This window comes from Mastigoproctus giganteus, chromosome 6, assembly GCF_048544385.1.
Source record: "Mastigoproctus giganteus isolate SK-2022 chromosome 6, ASM4854438v1, whole genome shotgun sequence".
NCBI classification, from domain to species: Eukaryota; Metazoa; Arthropoda; class Arachnida; order Uropygi; family Thelyphonidae; genus Mastigoproctus; species Mastigoproctus giganteus.
In genome coordinates this window covers 232,152,252-232,174,777 of record NC_143580.1, presented here as the reverse complement: position 1 = coordinate 232,174,777, position 22,526 = coordinate 232,152,252, and the positions used below count along the sequence as shown (strand labels likewise).

Sequence of the window (22,526 nt, the reverse complement as noted above, 5' to 3'; positions counted from 1 at the left end):
ATATTCTTGACCATAGTGCATGACATGCTCTCGTGTTTTCTCAAGTCCACAATAACGTGTGGTACTATAAGAAATTGAGGAATGAATAGTGATTCAGAATGGAAAAGCAATCATTGGAGCAGGTAAGGACGTGGTACTGGGAAGCTTGCTCCAAATGAATTACGACCATGTTGCTGGAAGGTAAAGATCATAGTAATGAGCAATTTGTAGAATCTCTTGTGGGCTCTGGAACTTAATATAACATGGTAAAACTTTACAGAGTATACTTAAACATTATATTTATACTATAACAGAGTATACTTAAACAAAAATATGATTAACAGATTCACATAATGACGATAACGCAATACATCCATAATGCAAGTGGACTTGAATATGAAGAAAGGATATCCACTTAGAAATAATGATTAGTAAAATTTAGCAAAAATTTGCCTTTATATATAAAAACTACAGCTTACCAAATTCTGGATCCAGCCTAATACATTTTTCACAATCCTTTAATGCTAGTGAGAATTCTGCTAATTTCTGGTAGCATGCGGCTCTATTGCTATAAAGTTTAGAATCTTCTGGATTACGTAAAATAGATTCAGAGTAGTGTTTTATTGCATTTGGATAGTCACCTGAATAAGTAAAAAATTAACGTAAAATCAAAAAAATTATCAAAAGAAACCAATCTTATTTTGAAGGCAGTAGAAAAGCTTCTCACACATTTAAAATATTTGAATAAATTGAAATTTACATTTGCTCTATATTAAGAGTAGCAGATATTCAAACACAAAGTTTGTAAAAATCATGCAAATCACAACTGGTTTGCAGTAGGACAGGCCCACTATCAAATATTACTTACTGGATAGATTACTACCACACATTTCAACTAAGGTAAAATAATATTTAACCCTTTGCAACCTGATGTCACACCCACTATGACATTATAAAATTATACTTCCACTCCAATGTTGCATCCAGTGCACCTGACGGAGTTTCTGATCGTGGATTTTGTTATCCCACTGTGCTCACAAACTATTGTACTACCATTTATTTACATTTCATATAAACTATCTGAAAAGCTAAATTCACATTTATTGATTTGACTGTTAAGTGCAGCAGCACTTTTTTTTAGTCCTCTTTCATTTGGGTGTCACGGCACTGCAGACTACTTTACTGGCATGTTGTAACATAGCAGGACATGGTGCCTTTGAAACACACACTGACCTAACATTTGTTTGAAATGCAATGAAATCAGCTCAGTTGCAATTACAGAACTCTCACTGCCCTCAAGTCTAGCCAAACTAGGGGCCACAGAAATCAAATCCTGTCTTAGGTCCTTATATTCTTGACCACAGTACATGACATGCTCTCATGTTTTCACAAAGTCCACAATAACATGTAGTACTATCAGAAATTGAGGAATGAATAGTGATTCAGAATGGAAAAGCAATCATTGGAGCAGGTAAGGACGTGGTACTGGGAAGCTTGCTCCAAATGAATGACGACCATGTTGCTGGAAGGTAAAGATCATAGTAATGAGCAATTTGTGGAATCTCTTATGGGCTCTGGAACTTAATATAACGTGGCAAAACTTTATTTGGATTAAATACTCAAAGGAATTGGCCTGCCTATGGGATCTCAGCAGTGGAGTAAAAATGCTCTGATAGCCATAGAATATCATTGCATAAGTTGGCAAGAGCCTCAGATGTTGATGCAGCTTAGCATTAAATGCATTAATTTCATGTTGTGAAATCGAAATGAGGTGTCTTAGTACTGCACATCAAATAAATGGCAATGCTCCCTAAGCAGAAGTGCTACTTATTTGATTTTGGAATGCCGACATCTCATACTGCGTAAATGTTTCACTATGTGGTTGTCAGGTCCCAAGCACAGTTACCCAATAACAAAGAGAATCTGAAATGCAGTCTGGTTAAACTGCAGTCATTGAAATTAAAAAACAATGTCCTTTTCTGTAGGAAACAGCACCTTTGTAAGGAAGACTACAGACAGTTTTTAAATACTATGCAGTGGGACCAACAGCAAATTCTAAATGGGAAGCATTCAGTGAAGTAATCATAGAATCTACTAGACTTATCAATGATTGCTTTTCCATCCAGTTTCTTGGTCAGACAGCATCATAGTATCCAATCTGATTGGATACTATGATGCTGTGTGACCAAGAAACTGGATGCAAGAAATAATTTTTATATCATATAAGCATTAACATTAGTAGAGGCATATGATGAAAGAAAGCAAGCTTATGCAGCATAAGCCCAAAAAAAAAAAAAAAAACACCTCCCATTAAACCCTCCATATACTCGCATTTCAGGAGGGCTTTTGATATTAATGCACATAAAAGACTGCTGTATAAACTGGAGAATTATGGCACTAAGGACAAGTTACAGCTATGGATAAAGGGATGGTTGAGCAGAAGAAGACAGAGTTGTTATCAATGAGCACTGCTCTTCAAGGACTAATATAATTAGTGGAGTCCCCCAGGGTTCAGTGTTGGGCAGTTCTGGGCCCATTTTTGTTTTCAAAATTTATCAATGATACTAATGACGGCATATCAGACTTAATGTCTAAGTTTGCTGTGATAAAAGGTTTGCAGGGTAGTTAATGAAAGTAATCAGAGTGAGCTATTGCATTAAGATCTAGGAAAATTAGCATTAGTAGAGCCATATGATGCAAGAAAGCAAGCTTATAAAGCATCAGCCAAAAAAACAAACCCCTTCCCTTTGGTCCATCCGCTCACTCTAAATGTTTGTCTAGTTCAGCCTTACATTTGTTTAAGCTATCAACTTCCACAACACCTGATGAAAGTTTGTTCCAGCAATGAACTACCTGCTGGCTAAAAGCAAAACTCCACACATCTATTCTACAACTGTCTTTCCTCAATTTGAATCTATGCCCCCTCAGATTCTTAATCTGAGCAAGTGGAAGTATCCCATCAGCACTGAGCCTGCTCAAACCATTCAAGTCCTTATACACCTCAATCAGATCACCTCACAGGTACCTAGTCTCCAGATGCTGCAACTTGCAGGACTTAAGCCTCTCTTCATAAGCACACCCCTTTGTTCCGCTCACCAATCTTGTTGCCCTCCTCTGTACTCGTTCTAGCAACTCTACATCCTTCCTAAAATGAGGCCTCCAGACCTGTATGCAGTACTCAAGATGTGGCCTGACAAATGCCTTATACAAAGGGATAATCACCTCCTTGTCTCTGCTAGCAAAATTCCTATATATCATTGACAAATCTCCATGACCTGCTCTGGCAGCCTGTCTGCACTGCTCAGAGAACTTCATATCTGACTGCACAATTACCCCCAGGCATTTTTCATTCTCCACCTCCCTGAGTGTAGTACCAGACAGTACGTTTCTCTTGCTGCTACCTATATGCAGTACTTTGCATTTGTCAATGTTAAACCTCAGTTGCCACTTCTCAGCCCATCTGCCTAACTCTTCTAGATCCTGTTGCAGTAACATACTGTCTTTAGTATCATTAACAATCCTGGCAACCTTTGTATCATCTGCAAATGTGAACATTACACCTGATATACCTCCGTCAATATCATTGATAAATACAAAAAACAACAATGGGCCCAGCACCGAACCCTGGGGGGAATCCACTAATTACATTAATAACATTAGTCCATGTAGAGCAGTGTCCATTTATTACCACTCTCTGCCATCTCCTACTCAACCATCCCTTTATCCATTGCAGCAACTAGCCCTTAATGCCATACCGCTCCAATTTGTACAGTAGTCTTCCATGTGCAATAGTATCAAAAACTTTCCCAAAATCCAAGTATATGATTTTAAAATTATTTTTTGCATCCAGTTCCAATGTGACCACATTGCAATATCCAATCAAATTGGTCAGACAAGACTTCCCCTTAACAGACCCATGCTGTGTCTCAACTATTACTGCAGTCTTCTCTAGTTGATCCTGTATCACCTCTTTAACCAGTGACTCCATTATTTTCCCCGGAACAGAAGTTAAACTAACAGGTCTATAATTATTTGTGTCACCCTTTGAATCCCCTTTGTGAATCAGGGATACATTTGCACATCTCCAGTCAAAGGGGATCTCTCCTGAACCTAAGCATTCTCTCATAATTATGGCAAGGGTTTTTCTAACTTCCCTTGCTGCCTCTATCCACTCCAGGTGCCTTTTTTATGTTTAACTTCAACAATTTCTCCTCCACTTGCTCTCTCAGTTATTACAAAATCATTTAGTTTCGTGCCAGAGTTTGATAAACTCCTGGCATGGCATTCCTCTCCTTGAATAACTCCTCAAGTGTGAATGTAGATGCACAATACTCATTCATTTTATCAGCTACTTCAGCAGGATCATCAATAGTCAAACCATCTATGTTATGTGGACCAATCTGATTCATTCCCCTTCTAGATTTTACATAAGTAAAGAACTCTTTGCTGTTTTTTTTTTTTGCATCCTTTGCCAAAGATTTCTCATAATCTGCCTTTGCCTGCCTAACCTCCTTTGTGACTTGATTAGAGACCAGCTTATATCTGCTGTAGGCTTCTGTGTCGCCTGATAATTTATATGCATCCCTCATTTTTCTTCTCTGCCACGAGCTTCATCAATTCATCTGACATCCATTTAGGCCTGAACCTTGAACAGTATTTCTTAGTATGAAAAGCCTAGTAGCCTCCATGATTAAGTCCCTGAGGGCTTCCCATTTAAAATTCACCATTGGTAACATCAGTTGATCCCACCGTATAGAATTTAAAAACTGTGAGACCACTGTAGTCACCTTTACGAAAGCAAAAACTCTTCCCTTTACCCTTGATGGTAGTCACACCTTTAAGTAAATCCCACATCTGTACACAGTGATCACTACCGCCTAGTGGTTCCTTTGTCTGCAAATTTTTAATGCATGAATAATCACTGCTGATAAACAGATCAAGAGTGACTATAGTTTGAATTCCTATAGTCACGTAGGTTAGTTTATTTTTGTATTTAGATAAGTATTTGGAAAGCTACAGTTTAGCATTCAGATAGCATTTGTTATTGTTATTTTGGTGGGAACTTTTGTTTGATAGCTTAAATTTTACTTCTCTAGTGTTCAAAGTTTGTCAACAGTTTAATTTTTTAAATAGCATTAGTAGAGGCATATGATGCAAGAAAACAAACTTATATAGCATCAGCCAAAAAAAAAAAAAAAAAAAAAAAAAAACACCTCTCCTCATTTCACCCATCCAATTTCCAATTCACTCCAAATGTTTGTCTAGTTCTGCCTTGAACTTATTTAGTATCCAATCAAATTTGTCATACAAGAATTCCTCTTAACAAACCCATGCTGTGTGTGAACTATAACTGCAGTCTAGTCTAGATGATCATGCACCACTTCCTTAACCAGTGACTCCATTATTTCCCTGGAACAGAAGTTAGACGAACAGGTCTGAAATTACCCGTCACCTTTTGTGAATTGGGGACACATTTGCACATCTCCAGTCCATGGAGACCTCTCCTGAGTCCAAGGGAGGTTTTGTAATTATGGCTAAGGGTTTGCTTACTTCCTTTAATATAACTGGATAAATTCCATTCACCCCAGGTACCTTCCTTATGTTTAACTTCAACAATTTCACCTCCACTTTGCTCTCAGTTATCACAAAATCAATTAGCTCTCTGTTAGAGTTTAATAAACTTGTGGCATTGCCCTCCTTGAATAACTCCTGTGTGAATGAAGATGCAAAATACTTATTCAGTTTATATCAATATTTTGTTAAATAAAAAGGGTTTTTAGGGCAGAAAGCTTCAGACTACAGGAAGTTTATCAGATCAAATTTAGCTCATGGTAAATTACTGAAGTAGGTGAAATGTCATAATTTTTGTTACATCTCATGTTGTGAACACCTCAACAAAAGCTGCCTGTTACACTACATTGAATAAGCAATGCTTTGCCAGTAGAGAAGATTAATATTACTTATTCTCAGCAGATATCATCACCTAGGTGGCAATGTTTTGAAGCTTGTTAGCTTCTCATCGGTGGGTGGGTGGGTAGGTAGTAGGTACTCCAGTGATACCATGAATGTCAACCCAGTTAAGAAGTATAACTCCACAATATGAGAGATGCCAAATGGTGTGCGATAGTAAAGCCTAAAAATGGTTTTTAGGGCTGTAAGCCTTAGATGAAGGGAAATTTACTACATGAACAAGTTAGTGCCAAGTATCATTTTAGTTTGTAGTAAATTAGGTGAAAAAATTAGGCAAGTAAAGTAGGTAAAATGGCATCTTTTTTGTTACATATCATGTTTGAATGGCTTTACAATGAGTTGCCATGATATTGCACTACCTCAAATAAGCAATGCTTTTCCGGTAGAAAAGAATAAGTAACACCAGCCTTCTTTATTGGCGAGGCATTGCTTATTCGAGGTATTGAAATATAATGGCAACTAGTGAAGGCATTCACAATATGAGATGTAACAAAAACGATGCCCTTTCACCTACTTCAGTAATTTACTATGAACTAAAAGGATGCTTGGCACTGACTTGTTCATCTAGTAAATTTCCTGTTGTCTAAGACTTTTAGCCCTAAAAACCCTTTTTTAGTCCTTACTACTGCACACTATGTGGCAACTCATATTGTGAAGTTATACTTCATAAAGGAATTGTCACTTGTATTCACTGGGGTACCTACCCACACACAGATAAAAGCTTAAAAATGGCACCACCTGGGTGGTGGTATCTGAAGAGAATAAATAATATTAATCTTCCCTACTGGTGAAGCATTTCTTAGTCGAGGCAGTGCAATATTCATTCATTGTGAATGCATTCACAGTATTTAGACGTAACAAAAACAATGCCACAAAATTACCAAAGTAATTTACTCTGGTAATTTACTACAAACTAAAATGATGCTTATCACTATTTCAAATACATAAACTTTAACTTAATTTGTAATATATTGTAAATTTAAATTTCGTAATCTTTCAAAGTTTGAATTTTACTTAAATAATGGTTACTACAAGATCCATTTACAATACAAAGTTCAAGGACATTTTGACTCAGACAGAAATTCCTGCAGGCATTTCTGGTGTGCATGCATCACAACTTCATCTTTTGTATAGTCTGTGGCATGTATTCTAAGACTGGTCAACTAGACAGACGTAGCTCAACCGAAGATTCTTATCTTTGCACCCAACCTAAGGATACAATGTACTCCAGTGATACCAAATTAAATTTTGGCACATTATGAGAATTTGAGTCACTGAAAAAAAAAATAAGTGCTTGCCCTGAAAACAAAGGTAACTGGGATCTGGTCAGGAACTCAAGTATCTCTTGACCTACTAAGTGATGCAACCCCAATTCGTGTCCCAGAAAAGAACAGTCAAGTGCAGACTGCTCTGCTCTGGTCAAAGGTGATCTGGTTTTATTGGGAGACTTATCAGGGGAACAGTTAACATTTTTTTGTAATAAAGATAGGTAGGTGGACTAGAACCAGAGTTGTTAGCCAGGAGCAACAATTGATGACGTTACCTCAACTAAGCAATGCTTTGCCAATAGAGAAGACTAATGTTGTTACCAACAGATTGTCAGAGTTTAAGGAAGGTAGAGAGAGCATTATTATACACGTGGGGGATTAATGATATTAAAAGGTACACAACCTGACCATCTGTTTGTTTGCTAAACATAGGAATAGACTGAAAAAAAACGCAGTGAGTTAAGTCAATGTGTATGTGTCTGCAATTCTGCCCAGATATGATAGGAGTTATTCTGTATTGAACCTCAGGACTTTGAATGACTGCAAGGCTTTAGGTAGAAGGAATCTATTTTGTAGAGATGGTATTCATTTGAACAAAAGTGGTGCAAGGTTTGTTGCTAGTATCATTGAGGATATCTTAAGGATTCAGGTATCCTCACCCCTAGATCTTTAGATCTAAATCCTCTCCCCCCTCAACTAGCAGCTGGGGGGGGGCATGGGCATGAGAAGGTATTCTAGGTGAGAATATCAATGTATTCTAGCTTTACAAAATAAACTTCTACCAAGGCAGGCCATCTTGATATTTTGAAAGCCATTAGAATGTAATCTTTCTTTTTGAATATGGACAGAATTGTATGCACCCCCTCCCCCAACCTAAACTTATCAACATGCCCTTTTTCTTGTCTACCAGGTCCATGTGCAGTTAATATTGTTAGTTTCCACACAAAATAATAACATTCTCTTTACCCTCCTTGAAAGCTCATAACCTACTGGTAACATGATCAATTTTAGCTGCCAGGAGATATACCTTGATTCTAGTTCACCAATTATTTATTATAATAAAATGTTACTCATTTTCTAAAACAGTTCCCAATAAAACTAAATCCTTCTGGACCAGAGAAATCTCCACTTCACCATTCTTTCCTGAAGCCTATATATACTTGAGCATCAACTAATTTCTTCACTGACTCAATTTCAACTAGCAATCCAGTTTAGTTTAGGGCTAGTTCACTTCTCACATCTAGGACATAGAAAAGAATTAGCAGTTGCACAACTAACTACAAGAGTGGTCATGGAATACAGTTATAACATGTTTGCAAACATTCTGTAACTTACCCTTTTGATAACAATCATTTCCTTTATTTTTTTCTTCTAAAGCTTTTTCAGGATCAATATATGCCTTCCTTAGCTCCTCTTTGATTATCTTTTCAACCTGAAATATTTGTTAAGCTATAAATTAAAAAGAAATATTCTACCATGGAAGAAATAACAGAAACATTTATTTTAAATAAAGTTCTAAACACCAGCAAATTGCACTCACCATAATACAAAACATTTTTAAGGTGTCCATATTCTGCTGGTGTTTTCATTGCATATGTGAGATTTAATTCTTCAATCAAGATCCTACCAAATTTTAATCGAATAGTAGTAGTAGAGGTAAATATTGCAAGAACACAAGCTTATAATATAGCATCAGCAAAAAAAAAAAAAAAAAAAAAAAACCCCTTGCATTCACCCATCCATACCAGCAAGAATTTGTCGAGTTGTTCCTTGAATTTATTAAAGCTATCCACTTCCACAACATATGGAAACCTATTCCAACAATCAACCACATGCTGGTGAAGGCAAATTTCCACACATCTATCCTGCAACCATCCTTCCACAACTTAAATTTATGCCCACCATGTACGTAGTCTCAGAGAGAGAGAGAGAGAGAGGAAGAATTCAGCTTACTTAATCTATTCGAGGATTGAGTAAGCTGCAAATTTGCAGAACCGTAGCCTTTCTTTCTAAGAGAACCCTTTCGCTGCCTCACCAATTTTGTTACCCTTCTCTGTACCCGTTCCAGCAGCTTTATATTCTTCCAAAATCGAAGCTTCCAGACCTGTATGCTGTATTCAAGATGCGGCCCGACCACTTCCCTATACAATGGGATAATCACCACCTTATCCCTGCTAGCAAAACTCCTTTATATCATTGACAAAACCCTGTGAGCTGTACTGGCAGCCTGTCTGCAATGCTCAGAGAACTTCATATCAGACTGCACAATTACTCCCAAGTCCTTTTCATTTACCACTACTCAGTGTAGTAACCACAGTTGATACATAATTCTGGAATTTCTGCTACCCCTATGCAGTACCCTGCATTTGTCCATGTTAAACTTCAATTGCCATTTTTCAGGTAATAGCACCCTTTTGTTCCCTTCTCTGTATCCGTTCCAGCAAATCATGAGGCCTCCAGACCTGTATACAATACTCAAGATGCGGACTAACCATGGTCTTGTACAAAGGGATAATCACCTCCTTATCCCTGCTAGCAAAGTTTCTGTATATCATTGACAAAACCCCATAAGCTGTTGTGGCAGTCTGCACTGCTCAGAGAATTTCATATCTGACTGCACAATTACCCACAGTTCTTTCTTTTTATGCTACCCTGAGTGTAGTACCACAAAGTTGATAAGTTACTCTGGTATTGCTGCTACCCATATGCAGTACCTTGCATTTGTCAGTGTTAAATTTCAACTGCCATTTCTCAGCCCACTGACCCAATTTTTCTAGATCTTGTTGAAGCAGCACACCTGATGACTTGTTAACTACCCTGCCAACCTCCGTATCATCTGCAAACTTAGACATTAAGCCTGATATACTTTCATCAATATCATTGATAAATATTGAAAACAACAAAGGGTCCGGTACTGAACCCAGGGGAACAACACTAATAACATTATTCCACGAAGAGCAGTGCCCACTGATAACTACTCTGTCTTCTTCAATCCCTTTATCCATAACATTAACGTGCCCTTAATGCCACATTGTCCAGTTTGTACAGCAGCCTTTTATGTGCAAAAGGATCAAAAGCCTTCCTGAAATCCAGGTATATGATATAAAAATAAATTTTTGCATCAAGTTCCTTGGTCCTTGTATCGTAGTATCCAATCAGATTGGTTAGAGAAGACCACCCCTTAACAAATCTATGCTGTGACTACATTATAATTGCATTCCTGTCCAGGTGACAATGCATTACTTCTTCAACCAGTAACTCAGTTATTTTCCCTGGAACAGACATTAAGCTAAAAAGTCTAATTATTCGTGTCACCTTTTCATCCCCCTTTATGAATTGGGGATACATTCACACATCCCCAGTCCATAGGGACCTTCTATGGACTGGAGATGTGCGAATGATGCTCTCATAGTGCTGGCTAAAAGTTTGCTGCTCATCTCCTTTAATATAATTGGATAGATTCTATCCAACCCAGCAGCCTTTTTTGTTTGGCTTCAATAATTTCTCTTCTACTTTCCTTTCAGTTATCACACAGTCATTTAGCTCCCCATTGGAGTTTGATAAACTTCTGGCATCTCCTCCCTTAAAGAATTCCTCATGTGTGAATGTAGATGCAAAATGCCTATTCAATTTGTCAGCAACCTGAACAGGGTCAGTAGCAGTTAACCCATAGACACCAAGTGGCCCAATGTGATTCAACCCCTTCCTTCTACTTTGTTTTTTGTTTTTTTTTTTTTAGCATTCTTTGCTAGAGACTTCTCATAATCTGCCTTAGCTTGCCTAACCTTATTTGTGAATTGATTACAGACTAATTTATAGCTACCACAGGCTTCTGTATCACCTGATAATTTATTTGCATCCCATGCACTTTTCTTCTCTGCAAATGCCTCTCAATAGTTCATCTGACATCCATTTAGGTCTAAGCCTTGAACAGTATTTCTTAATTGTATGAAAAGCCTAGTAGGCTTCTGTGATTACTTCCCTTAATGTTTCCCGTTTGGAATTTTCCGTTTGTAACTTCATCAGTTGGTCCAACTGCAGTCACCCCCAAGAAAGCAAGCCTTTCCCTTTATCCCTGACAATAGTTATGTCTTTAACCTGCAAATTCTTAATGCATGTAGAAGCACTGCCTGATAACCAGATCAGGAGTATTGGTTCCTCTTGTTGCCTCTCTAACATGCTGCTGTAGAAAACAGTCATCCAAGAAATCTACAAAAGTCTTGCTAGTGTGTGAGTGACCAACCCACAAATTCCAGCCAACATTTGAAAAGTTAAAATCTTCTGTTTTACTAGCTCACTATTTCTCTGTATAGCTGAAATACTCTATTTCTCTGTATAGCTCATCACAGTCATTAGACCTATAACACGCTCATACTCCCAATTTTGTTTCCCCAGTGCTTTCATACCAAACAGAATTCTACAAGGAAATATTTGCATAAAACAAATTATACATATAATTCTTAAATTATAAATTTTATAGCTCCCACTCCAGTAATATCAATTTTACGCAAAAACATTTTCAAGAAAAGATTCTAATTCAAAACTTCCAAATTGTTACCGAGTAGTCAGAGCAGTATCTATATGATATCATAAAATATGGTATTCTATGCTCTTACTGACTTATAGACATCCCCGGTCACATATTCTCTAGCTCCAATGCTGCTATCACACAGTGATTCAAAAAGAGGTTTAAAACTTTGAGATTGGACACTTACTTGTGAGAATTTGATGTCATATGAGTAGTTAGCATTTCAGATGAAACACTAGCTATTCACAAAATGTAACTTTCCATGTCACTACGGAAAAAACATTTTAAAATGGCTTCAATTATAGGAAAAAGCATTTTGTATTATCCACGTTGCAAAGAGAAATTCAGCAATTACATTAACTTTATAATCATTCATATGATGTAAATTCTTAAATACAATGCTAGGTAAATTCTAAAATTTTTTTTTCAGAGAAACATAGGACCAGATTCTCTGTGAAACTTTCATATTTTCTGATTCATCTTAATAATAATGAATGCCAATGTTAATTTCTACAATTTTTTGAAACTATTCACTTTTTGAATTATTTTGTATATATAAGCATGGAACCACAGGAATATGAGTATACTCTTCCTATTCTGACTTACAGCTCCAACACATCTAAAAGCTCAAAAGGACTAAAGATCTGATTTATGCTGGACCAATATAAATTTCATAGGCAGACGGTCTATCACAGCTTTATTTAGTCTAGGATGTGAGGATCTACTAATCATCCTCTTTTAAAGAGGATGTATAGTATATCCCCCACATCCTAGACTTAAAAATCATACTAGATCTCACAAAATGCACTAGACCATGAACCTGGTAACTGGCATCACCCAGGAATGGAGAGTCAATAGGTAAGGTCCAAATTCTTGTTGGGTCTTGTTCCAACTCTTGTCCTATTTTAACTATAAAGATAGTGAACCTGGACCAATCTGACTTTGCCACTTCTACTCCGTTTCTTAGCTTTAAACCAATCACTTTATAGAAAAAACAACCTGCTGCAGTGTCGGCACTGCTTGAACAACATTCTCTGACTTTTCTTTTAAATTAATGCATATCCGACATGCAGCAGGTATATTATGCATGCCATCATAATTATCCCAAATTATAGCTCGACTGTTGATGATCCTGCTCAGATAGCAAACAAACTGAATGAGTATTTTGCATTTACATTCACACATGAGGAATGTGTGAATGTAAATTCACACATTAAGGAAGGAAAATGCCAGAAGTTTATCAAATTGTAACAGGGTGCTTAATGATTTTGTAATAACTGGGAGCAAAGTGGAGGAGAAATTATGATGACATGTATCCAAAATATTTACCTTTCACTATCTGGCTTTAGTTGAATATACCATGGTTCTCCCCCCCCCCCCCCACCTCTAAAATAAAGCTGCAACCACTCATCAGATCATCCAATGTAAAATAATACATATCTGTGTATCTGTTTATAAATTTTTACACACAAAATATAAATCAAAATATCAAACACATGCTTATAGAACTGAAATGGCAAAAAAGTGTAACATGGCAGCAAGTGGATTTTGTGCATGTAATTTTCATATGTATAATGGTGGAAAAGGTGTCAAATAAATATGTGTGTAACATGAAACATACATTGTAAGATGGCAAGTAATAGCAGGATGAGCTATACTAGGTGCTAGATACTGGAAGCCTGAAGTGGTGAAAACTACTCCAAGGCTCCAGGAGCAAAGTTCAACCATCTCTTCAATCTATTTCTCGATTACAGTATGGGTCATGTCTTGAAATTGTGACAATCATTATGGTAAGATCCAATTTTATTTATACTTCAAGAGACCAGCTAAAACAGCTTTTGCAGGCCACCTGCTAGATAAGTCTACTTTTGTATATGGCATATGTGCATGCACACATGCCATATACAAAAAGATCATCAATTCATATGCGTTTCTCCCACACATACTTTTACTTCATCTACACCAATGAATCATGAATAGCCAAAACTAACAGAACTTAACTGTGAAAAAATTGAAACCCTCCAAAAATTTCCAAATTCATTTCACAAATATATGTAGTCTCAGTTATAATCTGAACAATATCTATTTCCATAGATACCTCATATTGCAATTTGGTGGTGGTGGTCTTGTCTCATGGTCCCATACCCATGGCAAAAATGAGCCTTGTCCTTTGGCATTACAAGAATTCAAAATGGGATGATGTACACAACATCCATCCCTCTTTTCCTTGGTTGGATTAATGTTTTTAAATCTTACAATCCTAATGTTGGCTCAAATTGTGTCACTGAAATTATTATTTTTCAAGATAAAAACGGAATATTATAAATGGCATATATTCAAAATTCAAGTTTTTCTGCCTATACTAAAGCTCATGACAGTTGTAAAAAAAAAAAAAAAAAATAGTCAACAGGTTTTAAACAGACTAAGAGTAGGAAACTGCTTCCTCTCCAAAGGGCAGTTGAACATTCTGGTCTTTTTCTAAAGTTATTAGCTGCAGCTTCTATTCATTTATAATCCCACATCTGTTACAACATTATGGTTCTACTACACCCACAGCTAAAGATAAAGCTAACTTATTAACATTCTACTTTTCCTCCAACTCTTGTATTGATGATCTTGACAAATCAATTGAGCTGTATTGATTTGCTAAGGTCAGTTATTAGAATTATAAGACAGGATTATTATAATTATAAGGATATTTAAGTTAAAACAATCTTGATGCTAAGAAATCTGCAGATCCTGATAGCATTTTTCCACTTGTTCTCAAAACCTGTGCTCCTGTTTTGCCACCTTTCTACAGTTTATTTTTATTTTTTTTACTGCAGTGGTGTTTTTCTTCTGAAAAACACCACTGCATGGAAATTTTTATGATACTCATATCCAGCCAGTTCTTAAAAAAGTGACAAATCCCTCTCTAAATTCCAATTATTACCCACTTACCTCAACTCTTTCAACATAATGCAGAAACCATGAACCTCCATGTCTTAAACTATCCCAAAACTTTCCACCTGATCAATGATCACCAATATGGATTCTGTCACTGTCAATCTACTGGTGATATCTTGGCTTATGTTACTCATCTTTGGAGAAATTCAATGGAAGTATAGTGAAATTCAAGTCTGGGTTCACCAATTAAGGAACATTTAAAAATAAATCACACCCAAACATAATACTTCATATTGCATGACATTTTAGTTCCTACAATGTCATGCTAAATGATAAAGCAATTATGTTTGAGTCTTGTTTCTTTCCAAAATTCCTTAATTGGTGACACTCCCTGTGACCCCACATTGTAGTTGCTACAATGCCATCCAATATGATACAATAAATAAAATATAGTTGAACAATTAGGATAAGTCTTCTGATCTTATCCTCTGCCTATGATGGCTGTTATTGTACTTGTTACCGAAACTTATTAGTCTATTTCAGGGATGTGATATTCTTGGTCAAATGCAGGGACAGCGAGTGTGAGGGATAGAGTTTTTCTATTCTTTATATTGCCATCTTCATTTGTATAAATATAATAAATACCATGCAAGACCTATGTGATGTATTTTTCATATTGTTCCCTAGGCAAATAGATGTGGTGCTGCATCATTGTCATCTAAATTAGGGGTTATGAGTAGGAAAAGGCTGCGCACATCCCCGTTCTGAACAAACTCCCACCTTATGATTTGCCTTTTGTCGAGTAGCCATTTTACCCTCCAAAATTTCTGCTCACTGTGGGTAATGGTAGACAGCTGTCTTCTCAACTAATTCTTGTGTTTTTCTCCAAGGGCCAGTTCTTTATCTCACTCTTTTCTTCTTGTATATTAATTGACCTTGTCTACTGACTGGAAATCCTATTGTCCAATGATAGTGCATTACATTCCCAGTCTCAAATAGCCACCACCAGTTCCTTATATGCTGATCTCATAGTAATTCTTCAGTAGGGCAAAGAAAACTTATTATTCTCACACATCTGGGGTAAACCCCCCCCCCAAAAAAAACTCTCAGGCTCCCAGACTAGTAGAGGGCAGCCAGGTTAATTAATGATTCATCTCTTAGAAGGCTCTCCAACCTCTGTCACACAGACGCTCAGATTCTGCTGCATGCCTTTTTTTTTATAGATATTCTTCTGAATTGAAATCCATGATACTGCCATACACAGAACTAACTTTTCCTCTCCCCCATTTATCATTTCTACTTCTGTTCTTTGGAACAATGTTCTTTCAGATCAGAAATGGACAATGTACAGAAATTTGAGTCTATTGTCAATGAGTGTCTTTTATCTTCTCAACCTTCAACCCATGCATGGTGGTTGTTGTTTGGTTTTTAGGAGCATTAGCAACTAAGGCCATATTGCTCCGGGGATATGTGGTGATCATTCCCTGACCTTTCCGCATCCTCCGTATTTGATGGTCACGGGCTCGAACCCCAGTCTGATCAATAAGCGTGTGCTATGCACTGCTGCTCCTGCCCACCTGGCTACGGAGGTGCCCCATGCATGGTACCAAAATACTTCAGGTTCTAATACCTTTTGAGTTTGGGATTATCATAAAAAAAATAAATAAAATAATAATAATAAAACCTGTATCAGAAGAGTTGGAATGCCACACCTTGAGATTAAATCCGTGCTGAGGCCACACATTCAAAAAGAAATGTGAATACACTAAATTACTAACCTAATTGTCAAAAAAAAAAAAAAAAAAAAAAAAAAAAATGAGAGAACCTAAAATAGCACTTTTTTATAGAAAGCCCCAAATTTTGAAATACCCATGTAATTTAATATTAAGAAAATGTCATTATCAATGCAGAACACCTGGCAATCTAAAGTTCATTCTACTGCTTCACTTCGATCACTGAATGACCTTATTTGCATTCAGTGAAGAAATTTACTAGTACACTCCTTGGAACTAGTAATGACTAAAGAAACAATTGTACAGTTAAGAAATGTAATGGCTTCGAAAAGTAAGCAGCAGCTCTCCATAATGAAATATCAAAGAAACTTATAAAGTAGCATAATTACAAAGGAAAAAAAAAAATCAGCTTTTGTAATTGAAACTTTGTCTTCGACTTGGAAATACGACCAAGTTTTCTTTCTGTCAATTGCACTTAAGCACTAACTCATTTTACACTAACCAGGTATGACAACCAAGCAAAATAACAATGGCATGAAAAGTATTAATCTAGCTATATAATATTTATTATATCTAGCAATATTAATGAATCTGCAATTAAAATGAACCAAGCCTAATTCAACAAACTGTTTCATTTCTCACCTCTGATAATTTGGATAATGTGTCAGGTGTTCTATGCTCTGTTAATGACTTCCGGTAGTACGTCCTTGCATCTTCCCACTTCTTGAGCTTTGCGTAAGCTCCGGCCATACGGGAATAAGCACTGGAATGACAATAAGAAAGATATATATAATTATAAACAATACTATTTATATAGCCTTACAAAAATATATATACACAAATAAAATAACAAACACAGTTATACTTATCAGTTTCTTACCGAGCAATTATCTTAAAATCTGCCCTGTTTTCACGACCAATTTCAATTGCCTTTTCACATTCTTGAATACATTTCTCATAATCTTTTTGTTCAAAGAATACAGCTGGAAATATTTGAGAAAATTAACATCAAATTAAAACAGGAAGTAATTAAAATTATAAAAAATTTAATTGAAAGGAGGGTATTAAAATTTATCAATCACATATTACTGAGCAAGAGCTGCAATTATTTGGAAACAACTTAATAACCGATATTCAGAATTCAAGAACATAATGATCTACACAGTTCTGTGGGTAAATATATACTTTGCACATATATATATATATATACACACACACACACACACACACACACACACACACATGAAGACACAAAAATTATGAAAAATACTGCAATGCTATTTCCACATTGGTCGTTTTTTCAAAATTTGCATTTTGTTTCTTTTCTTCTTTTTATATCATTACATTCTTTTTATATCATTACACTCTTTTATATCATTACACTTTTTCTTTCCCCTTTTTCAACCCTTTGTTCAACACATATATCGCTACCAGGATACATGGTATTTTCATTATTAGCACTAGTTAAATTCTATATTTAAATTCTACACATAACAATAAAAATAATTTTATATATATTATGGTTGTAGGGTACCTTTGCTCTTGCAGTGTCCCTGATCCATAATCCATATTATCGTACTTCATATCCAACTTCCATATTATCGTACTTCAAATCCGACTTCTCTATTTATTTTTAATTTTTATTATTCGTAATAATAATTTTTATCCTAAGCTTTATCCAGGTTGAGCTCACGCCGCCTAGAACAGCTTATATACACTTGCTATTTCTTTTTTCTACCCGATATTTATATATTTATATATTCAACATCCTATCCTATTTATTTTTAATTATTATCCTAAGCTTTATCCAAGTTGAGCTCACGCAGCTTATATACACTTGCTATTTCTATTTCTACTCGATTTTTTTATATATTTACTATCCTATCCCTACCTTGAAAGTACCGTTTACTCTTGGTTGCGCCTACACTTTGTTTTGATGTCATTTTAATTGTTATTGTAACTTTAACTGTAATTTTATGCAACTTATATGTATGGAACCAGATAACCTTGATAACATGCTACATGGGCAGAGTAGAATAAATTTGACCCCGGGTACACATACTCTGTACTGTACTCCGCAACACGGATGTAACTCTAAACATACGCATTTAACACACACAAAACAGAGCACAACAGCATGTAATGCTTCTAACTTAGATAAATATGGGATCCATGATCTTAAATTCAACACCTGCAAGAATAAACTTTGTTTAACCTGTCCCTGTGTACACCCGCAGCATATAACAAATGATGCATCAAAACCTACTTTTTGTAAAACTAGTAATGTTATATACCTCATAACCTGCAAAACATGTAATATAAAATACGTTGGACAAACTAGCAATAAGCTGCACCTAAGAATTAATCAGCATAGATCTGACATCAATAACTACTTAAATAGAAATAATAATAATATTGAACATGAAATAGAATATATGCATTTTCAATCGCACAACTTCAACAATATATACATATCCATATTAGCACAGATTAATAACGCTAATATTAGAACTATACAAGAAGAAATATTTATGTTAAAATTAAAAACATTATACCCATATGGTCTAAATAATAAATTCAACCACAAAATTATTACTAATAACTTAACAGACAGTTGTATATATGACAAATTCAATATAATCAAGTTCCATAAGAACCCACGGAAACGTACTAATAAATCTAAAAATACCAGCAACAAGCACAGTACTATTTTAGGTAATTTTGAAGTCACCCTTAAGAACTGGGATAAAAATATTATAAATGTACAAGATATACATAATTTACTTTTCAGCACTAAACACAGTATACTGAGAGCACTATACAAGTTCATACGCACTTTCAATTTCGAGTCCAAACATCTCTTCCATTTAATAAATGATATTTGTAAATTCAATCTAAAAAACAAAAGCTCTACAACATGTGATAAAGAATCAATCATTATCTTGAACTTCAACAACCATATCATGGACAACATAAATATCAATAAACTTATAAATCAGCATAATCATCTACTTCCTAATACTAGTCCTAGTTATATTAAAGTAAGATATAAATATAATAAACCCTTTGGATTATTAGCTTGTAACTACAAATCTATAGCTACCAGTTTAATATCACATATTACAGACAACAACAACTGCATTTGTCAACAAAGCAACATGCAGCAATATATTGATCCAGACTATGGACATATCATTACAGGAAATCTAAACATAGTTACGGACCCAATGCTCCGATATGTACCATCACAAGGATTCAAATTCAGGCCGCGTACCAAAATAAATGTAACCAACTTCAATAAGCAGATATATCAGGGCCTGTTAAACTACTGCTTCCAATTAGCCTACAAAAATAACACACCTATAGAAGCATACCATATGTGGATTAGCCATACATTCGCCTTATTCAAGCGTAAATATGCATTGCACAGTTCAAATGTATATTATCAAGGTATATACTACAACTTGACTAAATTAAAACAAAAACTGCTAGAAATACACAAAGACTTCGTAATCACACTGGTAGATAAAGCAGCCAATAATTTTGCATTCATTTGCAAATATTTTTATATACATACTTTAACTAATGAACTTAACTCAAGCAATACTTACAAACCGATATCCAGTACATGTAATATCATTACAAAAAAACTAATGGCCTTCAATAAAAAACTAAAGCTCAACTTAAGCAATTACAGCTTACCTTATATCTACTTCATTCCTAAATTTCATAAAAAACCAATAGGCTTCAGATTCATAACCTCATGTAAAAATAGTTATGTACACAAATCTGGAAAGAAACTTGAACAACTACTGCAACCACTGATGCATAACATACAAAACAGCAAAATCATAGGCAACAACCAACCCCTATTAAAATTTTTGCAAAGTAATAAAGTCAACAATATTCAAACCTTTGATTTCCATAGCCTATTTACCAGTATCAATCAAATCAATCTCAAATCGGTACTAAAAGATATCTATGATAAACATAAGGACTTTATTTCCTGCAACACATATTACTGGAACAACATACTGAACTTATGTATTTCCAATAACTTCATATATGATGGTAACACAGTATATCAACAAACCAATGGAACACCTATGGGCAGCCCAGCCTCATGCATAATAGCCAACCTATATTTATACTGGTCAGAAACCTCATTTCCACAGGACCTAATCCTATTCAGATATATAGACATCTATACCCTAACGAACTTGTACTAGAAAGAACAAACTATTCTGATACAGCAGCCCATTTTTTGGATCTAGACATTAATTTAAAAAATGGTATAGCCTCCATCAATTTGTACAACAAACGTGAAGCATTCAACTTTAGCATAGTAAACTTTACACAATGGAATTCCAATATTTCCAAACAGGTACATGCTAATGTTATATTAGCACAATGCATCAGAATAGCAACAATATGCAGCGACAGAACAACAGTTATTGATAACATCAGAATATTATACAGTAAACTGACCAAAAATCTTTTTCCTATTACATACCTACGTCATCATATCAATAAAGCCCTTAACATATTAAGGCACAAGAACTTAATAGATATCAATATAAACAGCATTATTAGTTTATAACTTATAATTATTCCCATACGCATCAAGTTTGTATATAGTGTAAATACAATACACTAGGCCTCTTTGGTGTCTTACGGTCTGGAAAACTTGTACCCACCGATTGGCCTGACATAGTGTATTTACCTTGTAATTACCTTGTAATTAATTTTAAACCTATCTTGATTTCTTTATTTATTTAATTGTTAATTGTAACTTATATATACTTGTTACACTTTTAACACAACTGACTTAAGTACATGATGCACCAACTCTCGGACATTCGTTCAGGGTCCTAACTATAGGAACGGGTTTGCAACCCCGAACTACCCTAGCCCAACTACATATCCCTAATTTAATCATCTTTTTGCTTTACTAATTTCTACTTTTTATGCTCTGTGAGCCATTAGTTTACCGACCGCAAAATCAGAGTACTATTTTTCTTACTATACCCAATCTATATTTTTCGTCTTAACAAAGTTTAGCTGCCTTCTACTGCTACTTTGTAAGCTATTATATTTCTTTGCTATCCCGGGTGTTTGAGCATCATATACTTAACTTTAACCTAGCGTAGCTCCACCGCATACGTAAATTACATAATATACAGACACCAAAATTCGTCTAACGCTAGGCGCCGCTAGCGTTTCTACACATATATACACGGGTTAGCCTCCGGCCCTGTCTTTTCTGTCAACCCGTCCAGTAGCGGTAAGTTCTTGTCATTCGGACACTCCCTTCCTTTGTCTTCACTTTTTTAGCGGGCTGCTTACTTCTGTAAGGTCATCCATGTTCTGTATGTAATACATTAGTAACACATAATAGTTTTACATAACTTGTATTTTATTTATTCTAAATTTGTATTCTAAATTATTTTTACCATGTGGCTTCTTACACGTGCTCTTTGACATACAGAACATGTCAGAAACAGAAGTAAGAGTATTGCTGTTCTTTTTCATAATTTTGGTGGATGACCTCTGTCGAAGACACAAAAATTATGAAAAATACCGCAATGCTATTTCCACATTGGTCGTTTTTTCAAAATTTGCATTTTGTTTCTTTTCTTCTTTTTATATCGTTACATTCTTTTTATATCATTACACTCTTTTATATCGTTACACTTTTTCTTTTCCTTTTTTCAACCCTTTGTTCAACACATATATCGCTACCAGGATACACGGTATTTTCATTATTAGCACTAGTTAAATTCTATATTTAAATTCTACACATAACAATAAAAATAATTTTATATATATTATGGTTGTAGGGTACCTTTGCTCTTGCAGTGTCCCTGATCCATAATCCATATTATCGTACTTCAAATCCGACTTCTCTATTTATTTTTAATTTTTATTATTCGTAATAATAATTATATATACACACATATACACACACATTCATGTATACACGACTGAGAATCTGTTTGAATAAAGTGCATTTATGCAATTTGTTTGTAGAATGTCTTATTATTCATAAAAATAATTAGTTATTTACATAACTGTAATTATTACAATTACTTCAGACATCAAAAAATTCAATGTGTGCCTAAACAGATCCATATTATCAATGTCACCAAAAAATGGCACCAT

At 35.3% G+C, this 22,526-nt stretch overlaps 1 protein-coding gene across 1 annotated transcript in view; it reads right to left on the bottom strand.

Annotated features, from left to right (window-relative positions):
- The window catches only part of Stip1 (Stress-induced phosphoprotein 1), a 156,717-nt gene that overhangs the window by 22,713 nt on the left and 111,478 nt on the right, over window positions 1–22,526 (bottom strand). The window contains exons 7-10 of the mRNA XM_090376776.1: window positions 17,245–17,347; window positions 17,007–17,127; window positions 8,553–8,649; window positions 459–620 (exon numbers count right to left, since the gene is read on the bottom strand). Coding sequence (XP_090232902.1) covers window positions 459–620; window positions 8,553–8,649; window positions 17,007–17,127; window positions 17,245–17,347 — 483 coding nt within the window. The remainder of the gene's footprint in view (window positions 1–458; window positions 621–8,552; window positions 8,650–17,006; window positions 17,128–17,244; window positions 17,348–22,526) is intronic.